General features: G+C 40.7%; 1 protein-coding gene across 2 annotated transcripts in view; it reads left to right on the plus strand.

Annotated features, from left to right (window-relative positions):
* Window positions 1-23,999, plus strand: part of TOP1 (DNA topoisomerase I) — an 89,664-nt gene that overhangs the window by 38,192 nt on the left and 27,473 nt on the right. The window contains exons 4-9 of one of the 2 annotated variants that reach the window (XM_029919052.1): window positions 5,078-5,201; window positions 6,594-6,649; window positions 9,821-9,916; window positions 10,882-10,957; window positions 14,369-14,481; window positions 22,316-22,431. In XM_029919052.1, coding sequence (XP_029774912.1) covers window positions 5,078-5,201; window positions 6,594-6,649; window positions 9,821-9,916; window positions 10,882-10,957; window positions 14,369-14,481; window positions 22,316-22,431 — 581 coding nt within the window. The remainder of the gene's footprint in view (window positions 1-5,077; window positions 5,202-6,593; window positions 6,650-9,820; window positions 9,917-10,881; window positions 10,958-14,368; window positions 14,482-22,315; window positions 22,432-23,999) is intronic. The other variant, XM_029919051.1, reaches the window with a different exon arrangement.

Genomic DNA, 23,999 nt, shown 5'->3' on the forward strand with positions numbered 1-23,999 from the left:
TTTGAGTTGTACGCTCAACCGACAGAACCACTCAGACACCCAGACTAAATTCATTCCTTGTAATATATTTTTCAAAAGTTTTTAATGTTTGTTTATTTTTGAGCACTAGTGGGGGAGGGGCAGAGAGGGAGGGAGACACAGGATCTGAAGCAGGCTCCAAGCTGTCCGTGCAGAGCCTGACGTGGGCCTTGAACTCACGAACTGTGAGATCATGACTTGAGCAGAAGTCAGATGCTTAACTGACTGAGCCACCCAGGTGCCTCCAGACCAAACTCATTCTTAACATGCATTTTTCCTTCAGATATTTGGGTTTCTTACCATGATCAATAATAAGTCTTTCTCTCAGTTTATTTCTTTCATGTCACCCCACTAAAGTTTCTTCGGTGTTTCAGTCATCTGTTTACTGCCTCTGAATTGGCTAGTATTATAGCCTTCAGGTGTATTAAAGACTATTTTTTGACTTTGACACATTGTGTCTTTTTTTTTTTTTTTTTTACTTTATTTATTTATTTTGAGAGAGACAGACTGTGCAAGCTGGGGAGGGGCAGAGAGGAAGAGAGTTAACCCCAGGCAGACTTCATCTGCTTGGTCTGCCAGCGCAGACCCTAGTGCCAGGTTTGAACTCACGGAACTGTGAGATCATGACCTGAGCCTAAACCAAGAGTCAGATGCTTAAAACTGACTGAGCCACCCAGGTCCCCTCATATATTGTGTCTATTATGTGTGGAAAAGTTGGCAGGATCCGAATAAAGATAAAGGTAACTTCTCTTAAGGTAAGGGGTCAAAATATGAACCCCTCTTCTACACTAGTCAGAATTTCTGTCAACTCAGTATCAGTGGAAAAGGTGCTGCTCGTTAAGTCACGTTGAAAATCAAACTAGTTTTAAGCCTTTTGGAAAAAGAGGTACATGTTAGGAAATCCTTAGTGATGATGAGTCAGTCTATCTGATCGCAGATTGGCTTCATTTTTCTACCCCTGGCCAGATCCTGCTTCTAACCTTCCGTGGCACAGCCTCAGACATGCTTCCGTATCACAGGTCTTTGTCCCCCACGTGCATTTGCCGTTTACTTCAGGAGATGCCCAGGAAAGACTGACACTGGGTCTTGCTCTTTGCCAGCACCCCTGCCAGCATAGGAGTTAAGGATGAGGGGGGGCAGCACTCCAGTGCTCTGTTCTCTGTTTCTGGAGGCAGGGACAGGAATAGCACCTGACAGGTAGACTTGTTAGCCTTGTGTTCAGGGCTGCATAAACCCAAACTAACAGTCTGCAGTGAGATGCCCTGTACCACAAGGAGTTCTCAATCCTGAATTGTCATCTGAGCGAACTTGGTGTCAAAATCCGTGTCTGCTGTCTTGCATCTAAACAATTGGGAATGGAGGAGAGTGAGTTTCTTTTGGAAAGTCACATCAGCAGTTCCCATCTCACTCTGCTCTTTGGGTAACTGTGACTTATAAGAGGCGTACTACCTAGCAGGTGCTTTGAATTTCCTAAATTGATTTCCCTCCGGTTCTGTAGGCAGAGGAAGTACTGACTTTTTTCACTTTCCTGGGGGTGGCCTGGATACTGTCACATTGCTTTGTTGTTTGCTGGCTGACTTATTTCCTTGATCTCTGTTTGGTATGATAATGAACAGCAAAGCTGAAAACTGGGGGGGGGGGGGGCGCTGTGTGAATATTTACAGGTATGTTCCCATGCTGTGATGGTCAGAAGGCCAGAAAGCCAGTTTCCTAGTGAAACAGACTGATGTTTTTTCTAGGAATTGCTCATTGAGGAGAAAGGAAAGAAAAGAAGAGGGAGTGTTCCCAAACTTAGATTCCTGGATCAGTCGGCTGTAGTTTCATGAGAAGACAGAATAAGAAGCCGCTATCCCAAGGGTCTAATCGTTTCAGATACCCAAGATGTCTGTTCTAGAAAGTTTCTCCTTGATTGTAAAATAAAGTTTTGACTTGTATATCAAATCTCAGACTAGCCATGCATTTGTCCCTAATATCAGTCTACTTTAAGTAGTAGGTATCGATTACATGGACATGTAATGGTACTGATTTAGTGGAAAATACTCTGAACTGGAGATGGAAATACTGAATTAAATCCCAACTTCCCTTCTTTCTAACATTGCAACTTTGAATTAGACTTTGAAACACTGGCTCCTCTGTTTCTACCTAAGTGTAAGAGGACTAGAAAATCCACCTCACAGGTGAGGAGTGCATTAAATAACATGTATGTGAAAACACCAAGCACAATGTTTCTTTGGAAAGTGGGAGTTTTTCTGTGTGTGGGGGGGGAGGTTATTTATCCACAGGTATTGTGGATGTAATTGTTCCAGATTTTTTGCTCTTAGGCAAAAACATTAGCTGGCCATGAATTCCTCTTATAATTAATGTCTAAAAAGCACTAAAACTACAGTGCTTGTATAATGGAATAGTAAACTCACACATTTTGCTGTAATGTGATTTCATATGTGTAAGCTCCTGATGAGTCCATAGCAGTCTTGGCAACTTTGGTCTTTGGTCAGTCATTTTAAAGTGATAGAAAACTGGAAGTAAGAGTGTTAATGGAGTTGGGAGCCATTTTTGTCAAAAATAAAGAATAATATTTTGGTAAAACATTCATCTTGGTAAAACCAATCATGAGAACACGCTAAGTGGAGAGTAACCTCATACTCCTGCTGAGCACAAGAAGCGTGGTGGGACACTGGGTTATCATATGCTTCCAAGCACATTGGAACTAAGTTCAGTCCTTAAGAGTTGAAAGAAAGTTTGCACATGGAGAGACTTGTTACTTCATTGTGTGGCACATCCAAGTAACAACCTAATGAGAGCAACATAGAGGGAGGAGTCTATAAATAAGAGAAAGTTGGCATTGTTTTCTTTCATCTGACAGACAGTCCCTGGATCTACCAAGCCCTGTACTCCCGTTTCTACTAGTTCACATGTCTTCCTGCCTAGATTTCATAAAGCTTCTGCTTATTTATCACCCAAATGCCTATCTCGAGTTGAGGCTCCTTTCCTGCACAGAGATGTGTGACAGAAGATGCTCTTCTGATCTAGTTTCTATGCCTGTCCCCTAACTGGATGCCATCATTTGTTTCTCCGTGTTTGGCCTTTGGTGTACCCAGGTGTGGTGGCCAAATCTCTTTAGAACAAACTCCATGAGATGGATATAGCCTAATGAGCTCATTGCTGGTAAAATCTCCTTTTTCTGGGCTGAAGGCTAAATGTGACAGATGGGAAATGCAGTATGTGGTAGCAGGAAGGGCAGGAGCCGATGCTACCTGACTGTCCGTGTCAGCTGAGGTTGCTGCTGGCTGGCCTGCATCTTAAGGTGGGCTCCCCAGTTTATAGCACCTGAATTTGCGCTCCTTTTGTTAACTTGTGGCATATATTGGTTGGTGCAGTAATACACAAGTTTCATAAACCGCCTGCCCAATGCACTGAAGAAAATAGTCATCTAGTGTTCTGCCACCCTAAACTTTTGATTTTTGCTTATTGCCTCTTTAGTTTTTGTCTACATGCATGTTTTTATACAGTTGCAGTCATTTTACATATTCCTTTTTCCATCTATGGTCGTAGACGTTGTCTGTATATATCTGTAGGGCTCACAAATTATAGCACAATAGCTGCATAGCATCTTTATGTAATGTTATTTCCCAAAGAGAAACTTCCAGGAGCTAGATCCATTTAAAAAAATGTTTTTATTTATTTTTGAGAGGGTGCAAGTGGGGAAGGAGCAGGGGGGGGAAAGAGGATTCAAAGTGGGTTCTGCACTGGCAGCAGCAAGACCCATCTGGCTTGAACTCAATGAAATCCAAGATCACGACCTGAGCTGAAGTCGGATGCTCAACTCACTGAACCACTCAGGTGCCCCTGGGGTATGAACACTTTAATGGCTCTTGCTTTGTAATGTCATATTTAGTTTTCCAGAGGAGCAGTACCTTTACAGTGGTTACCAGTATGTCCACAAAACCCTTTATTTTTTAAATTCATTTTTAAAAAGATTTTATTTATTTTTGAGAGTGGAAGCGGGGGAGGGGAAAAGGGGGAATAGCAGATCTGAAGCAGGCTCTGCACTGACAGCAGCAAGCCCAATGTGGGACTCAAACTCACGAACCACAAACCACAAGATGATGACCTGAGCCAAATGATGACCTAAGCCGAAGTCAGACGCTTAACTAGCTGAGTCACCAAAGTTCCCCATCCACAAAACCCTTTAAAAAAATAAAGTAAGGCTTTAATCGTTTAGCACAGGACATGTCTTTGCTTTTAGCTGAGTCTTTTCTTACTGCGAAGAAAGGACGAAGCAGGGTTTATAAGCCACCTCTAGAAGGGACCAGCCTTGGGACACCTGGATGGCTCAGTGGGTTAAGCGTCCAACTTTGATATCGGCTCAGGTCATGATCTCATGGTTCGTGAGCTCAAGCCCCATGTCAGGCTACGTGCTGTCAGTTCAGAGCCTGTTTCTGAGCTTCTGTCTGTCCCTCTCCCACTCTGCACACGCTCACTCGCTCTCATGCTCTCTCTCTGTCTCCCTCCCTCTCTGTCCATCTGTCCCCATTCCTCTCCCTCTTTCCCTCTCCCTCCCTCTTAAAAATAAATATTAAAAATTTTTTTGTTTGGAAGGATGAGTCTTTCCTACTTAAAGCTATCAGGAACCATCTATTGTGTTGGGCGGTCCACGGTACAGTCACCAAATGCATTTTTGTGTCATTTGTTTCTATTCTCTCACATCATGTGTGAATGCTCAGTTTGGAGCTTTCATCATAGTTTTTGCTGGTAGAATGTTGTAGAAGCCCAGTCTATGTATTCTTAGTCATTTAACAAAAAGTCCTGGTATGTTTAGAATGACTGTTTCTCTTTGGTTTCTTTCCTCCTTTGATAAAATAAAAACATCAAACAAGAATAAAGAAAGTACAGTAGTCAAGAGCTACTTGAGCCTTCTGTCAGGACTGTTTATTGAAAGCATTATAAGTTTCCATGGTTTCATGTTATCTTAGGGTATCTTGTGAGTTGATCTTGTGAAATGAACCCTTGTGGTCCCTACTCTGGGCTAGTAACTCTTTGAGTTTTTTCTTTTTTACAGTGAACATAAAGATTCTGAAAAGAAACACAAAGAGAAGGAGAAAACCAAACACAAAGATGGAAGCTCAGAAAAGCATAAAGACAAACACAAAGACAGAGACAAGGAAAAACGAAAGGAGGAAAAGGTACAGAACTTTCCAATGAGGAAGGAAGAGCTGTGGGATGTACTTTTCATTTTCTTTATTTGTAAAAGCAGGTAATGAAAGTACCTTCATTGCATAGTAAGATCCCTTAGCCTTTGAGTATAAAGGTCTCTGTCTGGAGACTTCAGCGTCAGTCATAGTCTTCAGCGATGAAAACCAAAGCCCTTTACAACTGAATTTCACAGATCCAAATCTATCCATATCATTATTTTACTTTAAATGGCAAGTGGATAAATGAATGTAGGGTTTCTGGAAATGTCAGTTTTCTTTCATGAGGAAAATTCTATTTGGGGGAGAAGGCATAACGCCATGTTGGTCTTCTCTTGAATGAAATTCCTTCCTGAGTGAAAACTTAATGATGCTGGTGCCCTTGGTGGCTTTTGGTTCCAGCATAACCAGGACAAACCTTCTCAAAATGGCTTGGCTCATCTGGCTGCAAATGGCTGGTACTCTGTGTAGACTTAAAAAAAAAATTTTGGGGCTTCTGGGTGGCTTAGTCGGCTAAGCCTCCGACTTTGGCTCAGGTCATGATCTCATAGTTGGTGGGTTTGAGCCCTGCATCGAATCTCTGTGCTGACAGCTCAGAGCCTGGAGCCTGCTTCCGATTCTGTGTCTCCTCTCTCTCTGCCCCTCTCCCGCTTACGCTCTGTCTCTCTCTGTCTCAAAAATAAATAAAACATTAAAAAAATTTTTTAAATAAATACATCATTTTTATTTTAATTTCTGAGAAAATAATGTTGGAATTTGGTAATTTTAGACAATATGAAATAGGGAATGTAATGAAAATTATACCTTTTTTCACCTCTTGCTCATTGTCCTTCATCTTTATCTTTCTGGAGATAGCCCACTATACTGGCTATTTTTTTGTATTCTTTCAGAGATACTGTATTTGTGTGTGTGTGTGTGTGCACATGTGCATACATATGTGATGTGTATATATCCTTCTGTATGTGAAAATTTTTGGAAGACTGAGAGTGGGAAGTGGAGGGGGGGTGTGAATACACTAAATTGGAAAAGGGAGGAAATGAGACTATTCCTTTTTGTTGTTTTTGTTTTGTTTTTTATTTTCTCTGTGCACTGCCAAGGGCTAATCCTTGAAAGGTGGAGTAGGCTTATTGAGGGAGGGGGACCTGCTATCATGTTAAGGTAAAAAATTTTGAAGGGAAACATTTTTTTAGTAAATTGGATAATTCACCCTAAAGAACTATAAAAAATGAGTCTTAGGAAAATGTTAAGACCTTTAGTTCACCTGTTCAGTTTTGCTAATAATAAGTCAGTCTGCTATCAAGAATTGAGGTCGCATGTTCTCACCTAAGAGCAAGGCTCTTCAAATTTAGTCCTTTCAAGGTACTAATCAGTTACTATTGTTTTCAGGTTAGAGCCTCTGGGGATGCAAAAATAAAAAAGGAGAAGGAAAATGGCTTCTCTAGGTAAGACTCCTCTGCTACCTTTCTCTTGGCCAGCTATACATGTTGTAGTGTTGTCTAAACTTGAATAAAACATACTGACTTGGCCACCTCTAGGTTTCCAAGGAGGTCAGTAAGCCAACTGAAGCATTTCCAAAGTGTCATTTAGTGAAACTGACCAGCACATTGCCCAGAAGGCTACTTTCAGTGGAGAAGATCGGCAGGGAAAATTTTCTAGAAATTCAGATATAATTTGCATAACATAAAATTCACTCTTTAAAGGTGTACAGTTTGGGGTGCCTGTGTGGCTCAGTTCGTTAAGCATCTGACTTCAGCCCAGGTCATGGTCTCATGGTTCGTGGGTTTGTGCCCTACATTGGGGTCTGTGCTGACAGAGACTGGAGCCTGCTTCAGATTCTGTTCTCTCTCTCTCTCTCTCTCTCTCTCTCTCTCTCTCTCTCTCTCTCTCTCTGCCCCTCCCAACTCTCTTTCTCTCTTGTGTACAGGCTCTCGCTCAAAAATAAACATTAAAAAGTTTCTAAAAAAAAAAAAGTGTAGAGTTTATTGGTTTTTAGTGTATTCACAAGGTTGTTCAGCCTCCCCTACCCCACTTTCTAATTTCGGTGCATTTTCATCATCTTCAAAAGAAACTTCATATTCAGTCAGTAGTAATTACGGATTTCCTCGGAAAAAAACCCTACTCTGAATTCCTCCTTAGTAGTACAGTAATCCCCCCTTATCCGCAGTTTTGCTTTCTGTGGTTTCATTTAGTCACCGTCAGGAAGTAGATGGTCCTCCTGACATATCGTCAGAAGGCCCCTGGTGGCCGGATACTGTGCCACATCGCCTGTCATTCACCTCGCTTCGGCGCATCACAGAGGCGTCTATCATCTCACATCATCACAGGAGGGATGAGGACAGTACAGTAAGATATTTTGAGTGAGAAAGAGACCACATTCACACAAAATTATAGTGTATTCTAATTGTTCTGTTTTATTATTATTATTAATCTCTTGCTGTGCCTAACTTAGAAACTTTATTGCAAGTATGTATGTTTAGAAATAAACATTGTGTACATAGGGTTCAGTACTCTATGGTTTCAGCCATCTACTGAGGGTCTTGGAATATATCCCCTATGGATAAGGATAAGGATATGACCCTGTGAATAATTCTGAGGCTCATGTGTAGAAGCTTCTGTGATCTACATTTTAGAGATTGGTGTAGATTTGAGTACAGATACATGATCTCTCTTCAAGAAGAAGAGGAAAATGCATACACTCTCCAGGTCACTTTTCCTGTATTGGTTTTGCCATTTTGATTTTCTTTTCTTCATCAACTTCAGCTCCCTAAAGAAAGCCTGAAAGTGCCCTCTAGTTTCAGAAGAGTTTATGATCATATATTCTCATTTGCTCCATTTAATGACAGAATAGTTTTCCTAAGAGTTGGTGGAAGGGTTTGCATATTGATGAGAACAAAGTGTTAGAGAGTTTTGCTTCCTTGAAACTTTGAACTTTCAGTTTGGTTTGAGAACATTTTTGAAAATTCTGCTGTGTATACTCTTTGAATCCCTAGACTAGGAGGAGCAAGTGCCCTCTTCAGGCATGTTTTGTAACTGTTCTAGGAATGCAGAATAATATAATTCAAGAAGTATTAGAACTGAAAGCTTCCTTGGGTGTTCTGATTTCTCAAGGTGAGTACAGGGTTACTATTTGCTTCCAAGAGACCGCCTAGGACTTTTATTAAACTATCACTAAGATATGAATAGACTCTCTGGACTTGGTGTGTAGTCCGGGATTTGGTTTCGGAAATTCCATGTTAGAAGATCAGGAAGACAGCCTTCTAGGCAGTGATCTCTGTATTCACTTTGCTAGGCTGCTTGCTAGCTTGCATGTTTGTCTTTGTGGACCAATCCAGATGCTTTACTGGGTGGAACACAGCTTTCTGGCAAATTGTTTTACAAGTTCTTTCTTCAGGCCTAGTAATCCTTCCCACATGCTGTTAACTTCACCCATGATAGTACTAGGATGCAGCATTTACTTAACTAGTTGGGTAAACGGTAGTGCTTCTTTCCTTCTGGTGCAAAGTGTTTGGAGGTACTGGACTCTTGACGCTATGTTAGTGATTTCTGTGGTGAGGGGAAGCAGCTGTAGAGACTGGCATCTGAGGAGTGTGCAGACATAGGGAAGAAAAGCTAATCTCTTTAAACATTCAAATTCTATTGCAAGCATGGGGATCCAGTATGCTTGGGGACTTGGGGGGTGGTGGCATTGAAACCCTGTGAGTATCTTGACTGTTTCTGGCAGCTGACTCTGGGTGCTCACCCCTTGGGCCCCTTAGAAACAGATGGTTTCCTGGTGGGAGGCATTCCCTTTACTGAGTGAGTTAGCTTCGCTGGCGCTTCTGTCTGTGAACAGTGAGGTTCTGCCGAGCTGTGCCAGGCCAAGGAACATCCCAAGGTTTGGGTGGTTGCTGGTCTCACGGGTTTTTTACTTGTTCTTTCCTCTTTCTGGTTCAAAATAGTTGTCTAAGAGAATCATCTTTTTATATTCAGAAGGCAAAAAGTCTTAACAAAAATAGGGCAAGGCACTCCTGTGTATAAAGTAAGTAAACCATGGGAGGAAGTTGGACAATGAATAGATTTGGCTTGGAATGGCTGCAGTTTGTTCTGGGCCTCTTCTCATTTAGCACATGCACTTCTTTTGTTGTGTCAGCTTAGGTATTTTCCCATGTAACTAAGGTTATTTTCCATTAGAACTTTAAGGTACAAGTTTGAGAAGTAAATTTTTATTCCCTTCCTTGTAAAAGCTATATTTAGCTTTTGGTACTAGAATAATCAGTTGGGGTCATTGGTGGGTTTAGATACATAGTAGATCCCTTGTGTAAGGCAAGGGAACAGTTTAGGTTTGTTTGTGTTATGGTTTGGGTCATCTGGCAAAGGCAGCGAAGATGCGGTAGGAAAGAATACTGACTTAGATTAAGAATTCCTGATCCCAGATTTTGATATTGCCTATTCACCTGTAAAATGCAGAGTTGTAGTGAGAATTAAGTGTAAGGAAGTGAAAACCTTTATAATTTGTACCAATACATGTTGTTATTCTTATATTAACTGCTCCTCAGTGAGATGATTTATCCCTATTTTGGAGTATTTAACTATAGACAGTCCCATTCTCATTAACTAGTCTTTTTCCTCTTTAGTCCACCACGAATTAAAGATGAACCTGAAGATGATGGCTATTTTGCTCCTCCTAAAGAGGATATAAAGCCACTAAAGAGACCTCGAGAAGAGGATGAGTGAGTATTTCTTCTTCCTTGATTTTTGAAAACAAAAAGGATTTGTTTAAACAATAAATGCAACGTATGTCTCTCCAATATGCAGAAAACCAGCATTGATTGACTTCAGTCATCTCAAATTTGTGATTAATGGACTGGGCAGCTTAGTCATCTTAGATTTATGAGATAGAGGCTTTGCTAAGCAAATAAGCAGTGTACCTAACTAAGGCTTAATGCAAAATATATTATCTTTTTATTATTTCTTCATATTAAAAGGTAATGCCTGTTTATTATAGAAATTTCAAATAATATAGAATTCATCCAAGAACATTTAAATTATTTAAGTTACTTTAAACGTATTATCACCTACCACAGATAAGTTCTCACTGTTTAAGCAGTTTTTCCTAGGACCTGCGCCTGTCCATGCGTTCTAAGTGAAGTTTCAGTGTTGCTTTTAAAACAGTTATCTGTGTACCTCTATTCCGGATTCAGTGAGGTTAAGTTCTAATCATCATTTTCAATCTTGTATAGCTCTTATATTCCTAGAATCTACAAAGGATTTATGATAAAAAGTGGGTGGAAAGGGAAGAGGGAAAATACTTGGTGAACTCATTTGTCTTCACTTAGAATGCATACAGAATTTCTTCCCTCCCCTTTCCAGCTAGGTATTACTTTGGCATAGCCACTGTTGCACTGGGCATTTGGTCCCCGGACTTTGACTTTCTAGTGGTATAGCCCTTCACTCCCCATCTCTTCCAGGCCTGTATATAACAGAAATTGTTTTGTTCTGTGTAGGACTATAACTGTTGGTCCTTGATCAGGCCTTCTTTACTTTCTCCATTCCTGTTCTGACTGTGGAATGCCCAGCCAAGAATAACAGTCGTGCCTGCTTTGGAAGCCTCCAGGAGTTCGGGGGTCCTGATCCTGTTGGTGAGAACTACTGAGTCAAAGTTATGTTAATTATATATTCATGTTCCCCTTTGTAGTGCTGATTATAAACCTAAGAAAATTAAAACAGAAGATCTCAAGAAAGAGAAGAAACGAAAACTGGAGGAAGAAGAGGTTAGTAAAGAGACTGTGGCGCTTGGAGGCTTGGGTTTGGAATAGGGAGTTTTCCATAAAACAACTTTTAAAGGCAAGTGAGTTGTAGGAATTTATTGTCTTTCGTAGAGGAAACGCTGAGTAAGACATGTAACAGTGGCTCTGGAACTGTGAGTTTTAAGATCTTAGCCTTCGTGGGTGTCTACCCATAGCTCTGCTGCTAGCTGACATTCTTGGAGAAACTACACCGTCTTCATACCTGCAGAGGAAATGTTAACAAGAAATCATACTTTGGCTTACAGCCCACAGTAGTTTTCCCTAAGAATGTTTTTTAGCACTCTCTTATATGTAACAAAGCTTGCTCACTGTGTTTAAAGGGCTTTAATGGGTGCCCCTTGGACATATGATGAAATCCAAGCTCTCTACCACAGCTCCTCCCGATCTGGCCCCTGCATCTGGTGCCTCCCTTCATCTTGTGCCTCTTCTCTAATTTAGTTTGTTCTGGCCACACTGGCCTCCTTTGTTTCTTTTCCACACTGGATTCTTTTGTGCTTCACAGCTTTGTGTAGCACATGCTGGTCCCTCTGTCTGGATCACACATGCTCTTCCTCCCTTCTTCTCCTGGCTCATCACCTTCTTTAAAATCTCAGCTCATCACAAGTACTTTTCTAGGGCCTCTGTTTTATGCTTGTGGTAGATTTAAAATCAAATAATATGATTCCTTCTTTTAACACTTCCTATTCTTATACTAAAGAGTTATTAGCAAGAATTCAAGAGAAAGATGTCAGAAGATCACAGGAGTCTTACAATATGCACTCTCAGAAGGGGTAGAGTGAGTTCTTAGCTCTTATGCTGCATTTGTAGTTGGCTATGGTCATGGGCAAAATGGATTCACAAGTATTAAGTCACCAGCACATCAGAGTATGAGCAGTAAAGATAGTAAGGAGCAGGGAATATTAAGATTGTAATCTGTGGTAGTAGTAGTAAGATTGATAATAATTAAACTTAAATGTAATAGGTGGTTACTGTGTGCCAGACACGATCAGTGCTTTAAATGAATGAGTGATTTCATTTCATCCTTACGACTACCTTTAAGAGGTAAATATTGCTACTATCTTATTTCCATTTTACAGGGGTAGACACTGAGGTACAGAGATGCTGAATCATTTGCTTGAGGTCCTAAAACTACTAAGTAGTAAAGCCAGGATTCAATCCCATGCAGTCCCATTCCAGAACCATTACACTAGCTACAATGTTATCCTGTCTCCCTGTCTCCTGCTTGACTTTGCTGACCTTTAACTCCATGGGAAGGGAGAGGAGTCTTAAGTGAAATCACAGGCAGAGTATTAATGAGAGGGAGAGCCATAGAGAGATGACCAGGTCCTAGGTTAGGGGACGGTGGTCTTCCTGCCAGGTAGCCTGTTCTTAGCAGGGTCAGTTTATGAGCACCCACTCAAGGATTGAGAATGAAGTGCTGAGTGATGGTGGTAGTCACCCCACTTCCGTGTAGATTATCAGTACAGACTAGTTGGTAAAGAAATATACAACTTTAGCTTCTCTGTGCTTTCTCTAGTGCCTTTATGCTTTTGTTGCACTAATGTGAAATAATACCTTTCTCTGAGTTTAGAAGGAGCTAGTAATAACTGCTTTAAACCATTTGGGAAAAAGGACGCTTGACTTTATTTTTTTATTGTCCTTTTCAGCAACCCTCTCCGTACAGGGGGAGGGGGAAAAACACGCAAGCTGAAAGACCTAGAGTGAATTCGCAGTTTACTATGGCCAGTGCCCTCCAGGAGCAGCCTCATTGAAACCTCACTTCACTGGCTGTGGTTTTTTTCATTTCTGGGAATTGTTGGGAAGTCTCTTAGTGACTGATTATCCCATTTCAGGCTTGAAAACATACAGTGTAGCCAGTGGTTTCCTGATGGGACTATTTGTATGCCTGTTCAAAAGCTGTAGGGAGAATGTCTTAACTGGAAAACGTTTCCCTTTCCTGTGGTGTGTTTCAGGCTAAATAGTAAACATTATCTGAATTATGTGATCCTCTAGTATACTACTTTCTCCTCCCAAACATACTTACACATTTATATTCTTCATTCCTACTTTAAAATAGTTGTAGTCTTTCCCCTTACTTCTACCCCAAAGATCATTTGCTTTAAAATCCTGAGTTTGGGGTGCTTGGGTGATTCAGTTAAATGTCTGACTTTGGCTCAGGTAATGATCTCTCGGTTCATGAGTTCGAGCCCCGTGTCGAACTCTGTGCTGGCAGCTCAGAGCCTGGAACCTGCTTGGGATTCTGTGTCTCCCACTCTTTCTGCCCCTCCCCAACTCCCACTCTGTCTCTCAAAAATTAATAAACATTAAAAAAAAAGTTTTTAAAAAGTCATGAGTTTATCTTGATTGTTATGTACTGTCATGTAGTGCTAGAATGTTTATGTATCCCAGTCATCCCCATGAGTCACCCTGTTATTTTTCTGGTAAGCTTGAGCTCTCATCATGGGTAGTAGCAGCTATATAGGACCTTGAACAAGTGACCAAACCTCTGCTTTGGAGTTTTCCTTGATTATAACTGAATAGTTCGAACCAAACTGTCAATAAAGGTCTTTCAAGCCCTGCCATTCTGTCATTGGTTTTAAGAGGACTCTAAACCACCTTTCAGAGCTACGTGAAACTTGTTGAGTAAGAAATTATCTTGGGTAGTTAGGCAAAGGAAAATATTCTTTCAGAGTTTATATCCTGTGGAGTAGGACCCCCACCTGTTAAATAATACACGTTTGACCAGATGTATGTGTTCTGAGATTTATCACTGTGTTCTTGAGGTACATTTGTTTATGTTTCTGCCACAATGACAGCTCATCTAGGATCACAGTTCAAGGAAGAGCCGTAAAGAAATACAGAACTGTACTAGGACGTGGTAATCATTTTAGGACTCTCCAGTACCTGCTTACTGCTTTGGGGCTTTGTGTATGCAAGTAACAGTGATAGGAAGTATTCCCCCACTAAACTCCATCAGGAATTTGCTTTCAAATTGTATAGTAAGTGTCCAATTCAGGGTCTATATCTGTTATTTGATGGTGTTGGAAGAGGTTTAAAAGTAAGATTTAAAAACAAGTGCGGTAATACACTGGGGTTACTCTCTATAGCAGTTCTCTCCCAAACATTCCTCTGAGGCTAAAAAATATATGTATACTTTTCTAGGCTCTTTGCACGCACAGTGAATGTTTTTTAATGTTTGGGGAAATACTGCTCTAGAGAAAAGGACCAGTAATTTTTCATTCATCTATTAAATTGAGAGGATTGGATTTAAGAAACTCTCCAGTTTTAATATTCTCTTCTGTGATTCCAGTTTTTCTTCCTAATGGCCCCTCAAAACTGCTTCTAAAAATGTGGTTGATACTTAATTAAGTGCTTTCTCTCCATGTTTCTTTGTAGGATGGTAAATTGAAAAAACCCAAGAATAAAGATAAAGATAAAGATAAAAAAGTTCCTGAGCCAGATGCCAAGAAAAAGAAGCCGAAGAAAGAAGAGGAGCAGAAGTGGAAATGGTAACACGGCAGCCCTGGTTATAGTGTCTGCTCTCGGGTTCCACGGCTTAAGCGAAAGTGTTACTAAAATTTAATAGCCTGATATTTGGAGGAGGAGGGAAGTACTTAAAAAAAAAACAAAAAACTCTCCAGAATAACATTCTGAAATAAGTTTTCCAGGTCCTAGTAAACGTCCTAGTGAAAACGTTATCTAGGTCTCAACGTATTGGTTGTCAAAATTTGGTCCCATCCTGGAACAGAATGAACTACAGAAGTAGAGTGTGTGTGTGTGTGTGTGTGTGTGTGTGTGTGTGTGTGTGTGTGTAGAAATTTGGCCTATGAAGAAAGTTGCATTTAAATGATAGGGAAAAGATGGATTATTCTATAAATCATGTTCAGGAAACTGCATATTTATAGGTTTAAAAAATAACCTCCACAAGAAAATCTGGATGAATATTTTATAATTGTAGAATAATGAAGACCTTTTGAAGCAGGGCCTGTAACCAGAGCCATAAGGAAAAGATTTGTAAAATTGGTCCATCAAGATCAAAATGTTGCATATGGCAGACAAACTCATGGCATTAGAAACAGTCATAAGGGAAAATGCTTGCAGAGGACTAAGATTCTTACTATGAAAAAAGATCCTTTAAAATAAATATGAAAGGGAAGAGCCTTAGAAAAGTGATCAGTAAGACATCTTAAAATAGGGGAAAAGAAAAATGCAAAGAAAAATAATGAATGGTGCATCTTTTTGTTTAATGACTCTCAGATTAGGAAACAGTGCGTATTGAAATATCTAGGGTTGTGATCAAGAAAACAGGTGTCCTCCACACTGAAAGTTAAGATTTAGTGTTTATGGGAGTTCAGTAGTAACAGATTACTTCTGAGACATGTTTTAGGTTGGAAATGTTATTTTTTAATAAATTTTGCTATTTAGAATTTTGAAATAAGTATTTTTAATACTGATATATATTTTTAAGTTACTTATTTGAGGGGGAGAGAGAATGCTAATGGGAGGAGGGGCAGAGAGAGAATCCTAAGCAGACCTCACGCTTGTCAGCACATAGCCCGATGCAGGCTCGATCCCATGAACCATGAGATATGGCTTGAGCTGAAACTAAGAGTTGGACACTCAACTGACTGAGCAACCCAAGTGCCCTTAATACCGCTATTTCTTAAAACTTTTTAACTACTGTACCAATTATATATGATTTGTAGTTGTGTTGAAAAAAATTCAAATGATCCAGAGGTGTCCAAGTTAGGAAAAAAAAAAAAATGAGTTCTTTCTCCTGTTCTCGTATCCCTTGCCAACTCTGAGGTAACTGGCATTCATAGTTCCGTGGGTTGAGTTCCAGACCCGTTAGTATGCGTTTCCTCAACGGCTTTTGTAATTTGGAACAGTAATCTCCCCAGCACTGAGTGTCTGAGGAAAAGGGAAGGACCACTGGCCAGGCAGGTGACGGAGAGGAGCAGAGCTGCGGTGGCTGAAGTGCTCCGCACAGCTATGTAACCGGCATGGTCGCTGTGGGCATATGTGGGGCTATAGGGAAAGTCACAGAGCAAAGGAACCCTGAGCCAGAGTCCGGAAACAAAAGAATGTGTTTTTATTTTCTTCAGAGTTTTCCAGAGATAGAATGTTGACCTTCATTAAAACTTTATAAAGATAAAAAGAAATGATTATGTAAATTAGGAGTTGTTAGTAGGGGTCATGAGAATGGTGAGTTAGTGATCATCAGTCTGCTGTCTGTCAGGGTCCCCTGGTGTGTGCTCGGTAAGTGTTTGCTGCACGAACAAGTTTATTGCCTGGTCATCACTAGCTCCCCGCTGTCTTCCTTCTTCCTGTGGAGCCTTGGCTTTTATGGCGCCCTGAAGCAGATACACTCTTGTCCTGGTCCAGCCTCGTATGTGTGGAATTAGATATCCTAGAAGAGTATAATAGCCTAATTTTGCTTCTGTGGTTAAAATGCTTATCAGTGTTGCCACACATTAATCCGGAGAGACCATGACCTTTGAATTTTATTCTTATTTTGGTTTAAGTGGGACTATTTAGTCTGTAACTGAAGATGGTTGGTTTGGGGGGTGAGCAGTCTTTTACTACAGCCTGCAATGCATGCTATCCTCATGCATTGTTAAATGCATTGCTAAATTTTGTGCTTTCTTAAGCACATTGATTGATGGCACACTGTAAGTTTTTAGAGTAGAGAATAAGAATGATTGGCCTCTTAACTGATAGCTTGCCCTTTCTTCCTTTCATGGTAGGTTGCCTACTGTATTCTGAAGTCAGTGGTCCAGTCCTTAGTGACTGCCACTGACAGCATAGTCAGGGACCTTAAGTGGAAGATACTCTCATTTTTGTTACTCCTCTTGGTATCCTACGGAAAGAGTTACACAGCTCCCTGGCAAACATGAAGACCTTTTGTTCTTCCCCTACCCCTCTGACCCCGCCTCCCCCTGCCCGACTGCCCGACCCAAGTCTATAGAGTTGTTAGTCTTGTCCAAAAGAAACCAGAAAAACTTAGATCTTTATCTCCTTCACTTTGGTAATTGTAGAGAAGGGGAAATGGTTCAGATACCCTCTGGGTTTTATTTTTTCACATTTCTCCCATAGAAACAATGTTCCAAGTGCTTGTGGAATGCTCAGGCTTGTCTGTGAAGACCTGTTTACCCAAGAGTCCCCCTGTTTTTATTTTAGAGAGAGAGAGAGCAGGAGCCAGTGAGCAAGCAGGGGAGGGGCAGAGAGGGAAGGAAATACCGAACCAAAATCAGGCTCTAGGCTCTTCTTATCTGTCAGCACAGAGCCCTACGTGGGGCTCAAATTTCATGACCCTTGAGATCATGACCTGAGCCAAAGTTGGATGCTTAAGGGGCTGAGCCTCCCAGCTGCCCCCCAAGAGCCCTAATGTTAAGGGTTGCCCATTATAGGTGTACAGGCTTTCAGTTCTGGGGTTAAACACACATTTCTGTCAGGGCTGACCTATTTGAACAGAAGTCCCATGTTTATTTTAGACCTGATTCTTCACAAAAAAGACCTAGAAACTGAGGGGTTCGTTTGCTGGTATTCGGTGTGACTTCAAATGGAGGTTTCGGGGAGGTTTCGGTCTCTTCAGCAAAGACAAAATGCTCTTTGGATTTAGGATTGTAATGTAAGGAATCGTGTTGAAAGACCAAGACTCACAAATATAATCAGTAGTAGTGATAACAAAACTTATGGAATATGAATTGATACTCTCCTCAAACCAGAGAAATTGTCCTTGATTCCAGAGATTACCTTCAAGAAAGCTATAGTAACTGAGCTCTATTTCTGAAAATTTTTAAATTAAATGTGCATTTTAGGGTGTACTGTGAGGTGCTTCTTAACTGCAAGGGAGCTTTATTTCAAACGACATGGATATTTACCTTCCTGTTTAACCTACATTTCTAGCACATTCCACCTTCCCCTTTTCAAGCATATTTTACTATCCAGTTGATACTTACCTTGAATTCATAAGTCAACTCTGCCATAGAGAAGTCATTTTGGTGTCTATACATGTTTTTCTTAATTCTGTTGGTGAGCCATTGATGTAGGCCTAAAAGTGCAACACTTTTTTTTTTGTTTGTATTTACCTGTATTTATTTATAGTTGTTGATCCAGTGATATCAGCCTGTTGAAGGATATGTTCTCTTTCTGTTTAAACTGCGGTTTAGTGTTGAGTGATGCACTGAATCTCTTATTTTACTTAAATGGTAGAGAAAGTACTATGAGTCCTCAGGATGAACATGTTGGAATTGGGAGAATTATAAAACAGTTTGGAGTCTTAATTAAAAACCACTGGAGGTGTACCTGGGTGGCTCAGTTGGTTAAGAATCCAGCTCTTCTTGATTTTTACTCAGGTCATGATCTCACAGATTGTGGGAACAAGCCCCAGGTCAGGCTTCGCAGCTGTCAGTGTGAAGCCTGCTTGGGGTTCTTTCTCTCCCTCTCTGCTCCTCCCCTACTTAGGTTGTCTCTCTCTCTTTCTTACTCTCACTCTCTCAAAATAAGTAAGTAAACTTAAATAATAAAATACACTGGCGTTGGGGTGCCTGGGTGGCTCAGTTAAGTGTCTGACTCTTGGTTTGGGGTCAGGTCATGATCTCACAGTTCATCGGATCCAGCTCCCCTGTGAAACTGCTTAGGATTCTTTCCCTCCCTCTCTTTTTGCCCCTTTCCCTACCGCCCCCCCCCCAATAAAATACAATCACCACCACTGGAGTTGATGAGAAGAATGGAAACAAGTCCCAGTATAAGGGAAAACATGGTGTTCTTCGTCTCTACACAGTGACTCTCTGACTGCTGCACACAGGTTTCTTGCAGTTGCTCTCATATACATGTCTACACACTTCATACATACATACACATACGTGTGGATTTTTTTCTGGTCTGGAGAGTAACAGACTCTGGGATTTGGATGGGTCTCTGAATCTAAGCCTTTCTTTGCCAGTGGCTAGCTGGTAGATTCTACCAGTTTCATATGTAGAAGGGGTAGGTTGGCTATCGAGAATCTTTAATGCAGTGCTCCGTTTAGGTTTAAGATTTTGTTAAATCTTTACTTTTGAGGTGTTTTTTAAAAAATTGTTTTTAGTTATACAAAAACCTAGAATTTTCCCTATTAACTATTTAAGTGTGCAGTTAAGTGGTATTAAGAACATTCACATTGTAGCCATTACCACCACCATCCCATCCCATCTTTCTCCAGAACTCTTCATCTTACAAAACTGAAACTCTGTTAAACAGTAACTCTCCCTCCTTCCCCCTTTCCCTTGGCCCCTGGTAACTGCCCTTCTGCTTTCTGTCTCTAAATTTGATTACATAACCTCATGTAAGTGGAAATACACAATATGGCCTTTTGTGACTGGCTTATTTCACTTAACAAAATGTCTTCAAGGTTCATCTGTGTTATGTGTCAAGTTGTCCGTCTTTCTTAAGGCTGAATAACATTTCATTGTATATGTAGACCACGTCTGGTTTATCCATTGATGTACCGATGGATACTTGGATTGTTTCCACCTTTTGGCAGTTGTGCATAGTGCTGCTATGAATGTTGGAGAACAAATATTTGTTTAAATACCTGCTTTGAATTGTTTCAGGTATATTGCTAGGAGTGGAATTGCTGGATCATATGGTAGTTCTGGGTCTAACTTTCAGGCATTCACTGTACTGCTTTCCACAGTGGGCTGCACAGTTGACATTCTCAACAATGGTGCAAAGGATTCTATTTTCTCCATATCCTCCTCAACACTTGTTATTTTCTGGTTTGTTTTTGTTTTCATAATAGTCCTAATAGGTGTGAGTGATATCTCTCTCATAGTTTTGACTTACATTTCCTAATGATTGGTGATGTTGAACATTTTTTTCAGATGCTCACTGGCCATTTGTGTATCTTTGGAGAAGTGTGTATTCAGGTCCTTTTCCTATTTTTTAATTAGGTTTGTTCTTTTCTTGTTGTAGTTCTTTATTCTGGATGTTAGTCTTTCATCAGATAATATGCTTTGCAGATATTTTCTCTCATTTGTGGGTTGCCTTGTCACTGTTGATTGTATCCTTTTGTACAGTTTTTAACTTTGTAGTCCAATTGATCTTTTTCTTTTGTTGTCTGTGTTTTTGTCGTCTGATCTAACAAATCATTCCTAAATGCAGGGTCATGAAGCTTTTGCCCTATGTTTTCTTTTAAGAGTTTTATAATTTTAGCCTGTTTGTGTCTGTGATCCATTTTGAGCTTGTTTTTGTATATAGTGTAAGGTAAGGACCCAACTTCATTCTTTTGCACGTGAATGTCTAGTTTTCCCAACATCATTTGCTGAAAAACCTCCATTGTATGGTCTTAGCACCCTGTCAGAAATCATTTGACCATCTGTGTTGACTTTGGTTTTATAGTGTTGCTCTTTTTACAGCAGTTTGGTATGTGTAATTTTTATTTGATGTTTCTGAACTTTGTTTAAAATATTGAAGTTAGGGGCACCTGGGTGGCTCAGTCAATTGAGTGGCTGACTCATTTTCGGGCTTAGGATGGAGCCTGCTTGGGATTCATTCATTCTCTCTCTCTCCTCCCCGCCCCCTTACTCCCTCCCTCCCTCTTTCCCTCTCTCTTCCTTTTTCCCTATCCAGTGTTTGCCTCTCTGCCCCTACCCACCTCGTGCTCTGTCCCTCACTCTCTCAAAAATCTATAAACATGTTTTTAAATTTTGGGGTTTTTAAAAATTTTTTAATTTTTAATTTATTTTTGAGAGACAGTGCGAGCAGGGAAGGACGGAAAGGGGGAGGGGACACAGAATCTGAAGCAGGCTCCAAGCTCTGAGCTAGCTGTCAGCACAGAACCCAACACGGGGCTCGAACCCACAAACCGTGAGATCATGACCTGAGCCGAAGCCAGACGCTTAACCAACTGAGCCACCCAGGTGCCCCTAAAAAATTCTTTAAAAATATTGGAGTTGGAAAAAATATTATAGTTAGATAATAGGAAATAATATGCATAACTAGCCTTCAGAAGTATTATGTAGAGCTTTAGAGCTTTTAATTTTAAAGTAGAAATATTGAAGATTAAAATCTGTGAAGTTTTTAAATATTCTCTTCTGGGTGTCTGGGTGGTTCAGTCAGTTGAGCATCTGATTCTCAATTTTGGCTCAGGTAATGACCCCAGGGTTGTGGGATTGAGCCTTGTGTTGGGCTCTGCGCTTGGCGGGGAGCCTGCTTAAGATATTCTCGTTCATTCTCCCTCCCTCCTTCTCCCTCTCCCTCCCTCCCTCCCTCTCCCCCTCTCTCTCTCCCTCTCTCTCCCTCTCCCTCCTTCCCCCCCTTTCCTCTTTCTTTCCCCCCTCACACTCTCTACTCTCTCTTCATTCCCCCATCCCCCTCCCTCATTGGGGCTCTTTATCTCTATAAAATAAAACATATAATAATAATAAAATATTCTATCTGTAACACAACTGATTCTTACACAAAATGGTGGTGATGGTGAGAAAGACTTTGAGACCTATTATCCAATTGCAGTGCATGATCCTTAGTTGGATCCTGGCCTATAAAATACATTTTGAGTATAATTGGGAAGTTTTTAGTATGGTCTAGGTATTTAGAATGAAGCTAATGTTAGATGTGATAATAGTATTATAGTTATGTGAGAGAATATCTTTATGTTTACAGGTGAACTATTTAGAGGTGAGGTAAAATATCTACAGTTTACATTGCTGAAATGGTTCAACAAAAATTAGGAAACTTAGCATAATATTAGCAGTTGTTGAATGTGATGGGGATATGATGTTCCTTGTATTTGTCTTTTTCTGTATGTCTGATCATTTTTAAGGCTTTTTTAAAAGCTCTTTGCGCTAAACTCTACATTCATTTGTCAGTGTCTGCTAGATAGCTCTAGGTAAACAGGAGTACCTTAAACTATTTCCCAGTCTTCAGTTCCATCTTATGCTTTCTTATAGGGTTATTTTCCATATACCTTCACCTGGCATCTCTACTCCCAGGAGGCCTTTTTCTGTGTATCAGCCCATAACCAGTACTCCTGTTGTGTGTCCCATGGTGGTAAAACAGCTGTTCCATTTCCAAAGCTCCCAGTGATTGCCAAGCTCCTTGAGTGGGGATCCTTTGTATCTAGTGCTAGAACTGAACTGTTGAACTATATTTTCCTGTGTACACTTGAGTATTCCACTTATCGTGAAGTGTTGGCTTTTTCAAGGTGAAGAATACTGGTTTTTTTGATGCAGGCCTTGAATGTGGGCCCCAGAGTTATTTTAGAGTACCAACCAATTGAATGATAAATTCATTGGGTATTTAGTAAGTGACAGTTTCTATATTAGGTGATCACTAAATGGAGTTATACTTTGTTTTTTAAAGGTGGGAAGAAGAGCGCTATCCTGAAGGCATCAAATGGAAATTCCTAGAACATAAAGGCCCTGTTTTTGCTCCACCATATGAACCTCTTCCAGAGAGTGTCAAGTTTTACTATGATGGTGAGTTGTTCCAAGGTTATCTAATTCTTGGCCAAGAAGAGTCCACTTCTGTTTTAGGAATAGGAAATGAGGGATCTTGTGCTATATAATCCCTGTTTATTTCAGTTTGTTTTATTGTCATTGTGTGGTTTGGGGGAATGGTCATCAGGTGTTTACTTAACTCTTAAAGGCCCATTTGGTGATGAAGGAACTGCCTTGAGAAAAAGAGGCTGTTAAGTCTTGGGGACCATGTTAAATGTGTTTATCTTTGCAAGATTTATTAGAAAAGCCTTACTTGAATAGTAGCAGTTTACCTTAGCAATACAATGCAAGCTGATAAGCTGCTCATCAGCTGAAGATTAGTCAGCCATCAGTCTCTAGGTAGGGCTGGTAGGTGTCAGACACTCAGAGTTGTCCATGAACTACCAGTGGTGTTTTCCGTTCTTGAGTTGAAGAATTGGAAGAGTACCTTTAACATTCTTCCTATTTGCAGTGTAGCACTGTGCAGATGGGAATGTTCAACTGGTCTCCCTCATTCCAAGAGTTCTATCCAGAAATGGCTAGAGCATTTCCCCCCTGGACCCTTATGTGCTCAAGATTTGCTAATGGATCTGGACTCATTTCATAGATGTGAATAGTATTGGGTGGTTCTGGACCAAGGGATCTGCTGACCAAGCTTTGAGAAATACTGGGCAGAAAAACTGCCTAAAGGCATTAGTGGTGAAAATACTCGAGAGAGTTCTGGTACATCTCCTTGTCTGCCAATTGTGGCCTTAGGGCCACAGTTCCTTATAGATAAAGGCAGTATATTATACTGGGTCTTGCAAGTGGGGAAAGTGTCAAGCTTGGCAAACTTGAATTCATTTTTTACTCAGTGTGCCTGTGTTAGACACCAAGACCCAGCACTGGATAATAATTGACTACTCTCTGATTTCATGACATTTGCAGTCTACCAGGACCCCAGAGCCTGAATGACAGATGCTTGCATCAGATAAACATTCTGACTTGTGTTGACCAGAGCACACAGGACAGAGTTCTATTAGCCCTCATAATTGGTTACTTAAATATGACTCCAAAGCCAAATTCCAATGAGGAAAAAGAGCCTAGAACCTTTGAAGAAGACAATCCTAAAAGTCCATGTATTCTGTAGCTCAGGTCTTGATTTACCAAGAGCTGTAGAAAGCTCAACTAGTAAAGCCCCCCTTTGAGGTAAAGCCCCACTTTGAGGTGCAAAATGATTTGAAGAAAAGCTGGATTCTCTAGTCTCTGGGTTTCTCTTTTCAAGATGGGAAGCCAACGCCTGAACCAGTCATCACTGGACACTGTGGTCCTTTCTTCGTTCTTGCCCAGTCCTCCATTATAGGCGCTCCAGCTATTACCATTTTCCCAGTTGGGTTTCTCACTGGTATTTCTTCCCTTTGATTATGTGAACTCCCATTGGGCAATAAATCAGGGTGTTGTATTTGGATATTTAGTCCTGTACTGATACTGTAAGTCCTGCCTGCTGTCTAGGGAAAAGAGTTCTCAGACTTCTTCGGACCTGCCAGGGAGGCTCAGGGCACTGAGTTGCTGACGCAGTGATTGGCCTC

The sequence above is a fragment of the Suricata suricatta genome, chromosome 12 (assembly GCF_006229205.1).
Source record: "Suricata suricatta isolate VVHF042 chromosome 12, meerkat_22Aug2017_6uvM2_HiC, whole genome shotgun sequence".
In the NCBI taxonomy this organism is placed as follows: Eukaryota; Metazoa; Chordata; class Mammalia; order Carnivora; family Herpestidae; genus Suricata; species Suricata suricatta.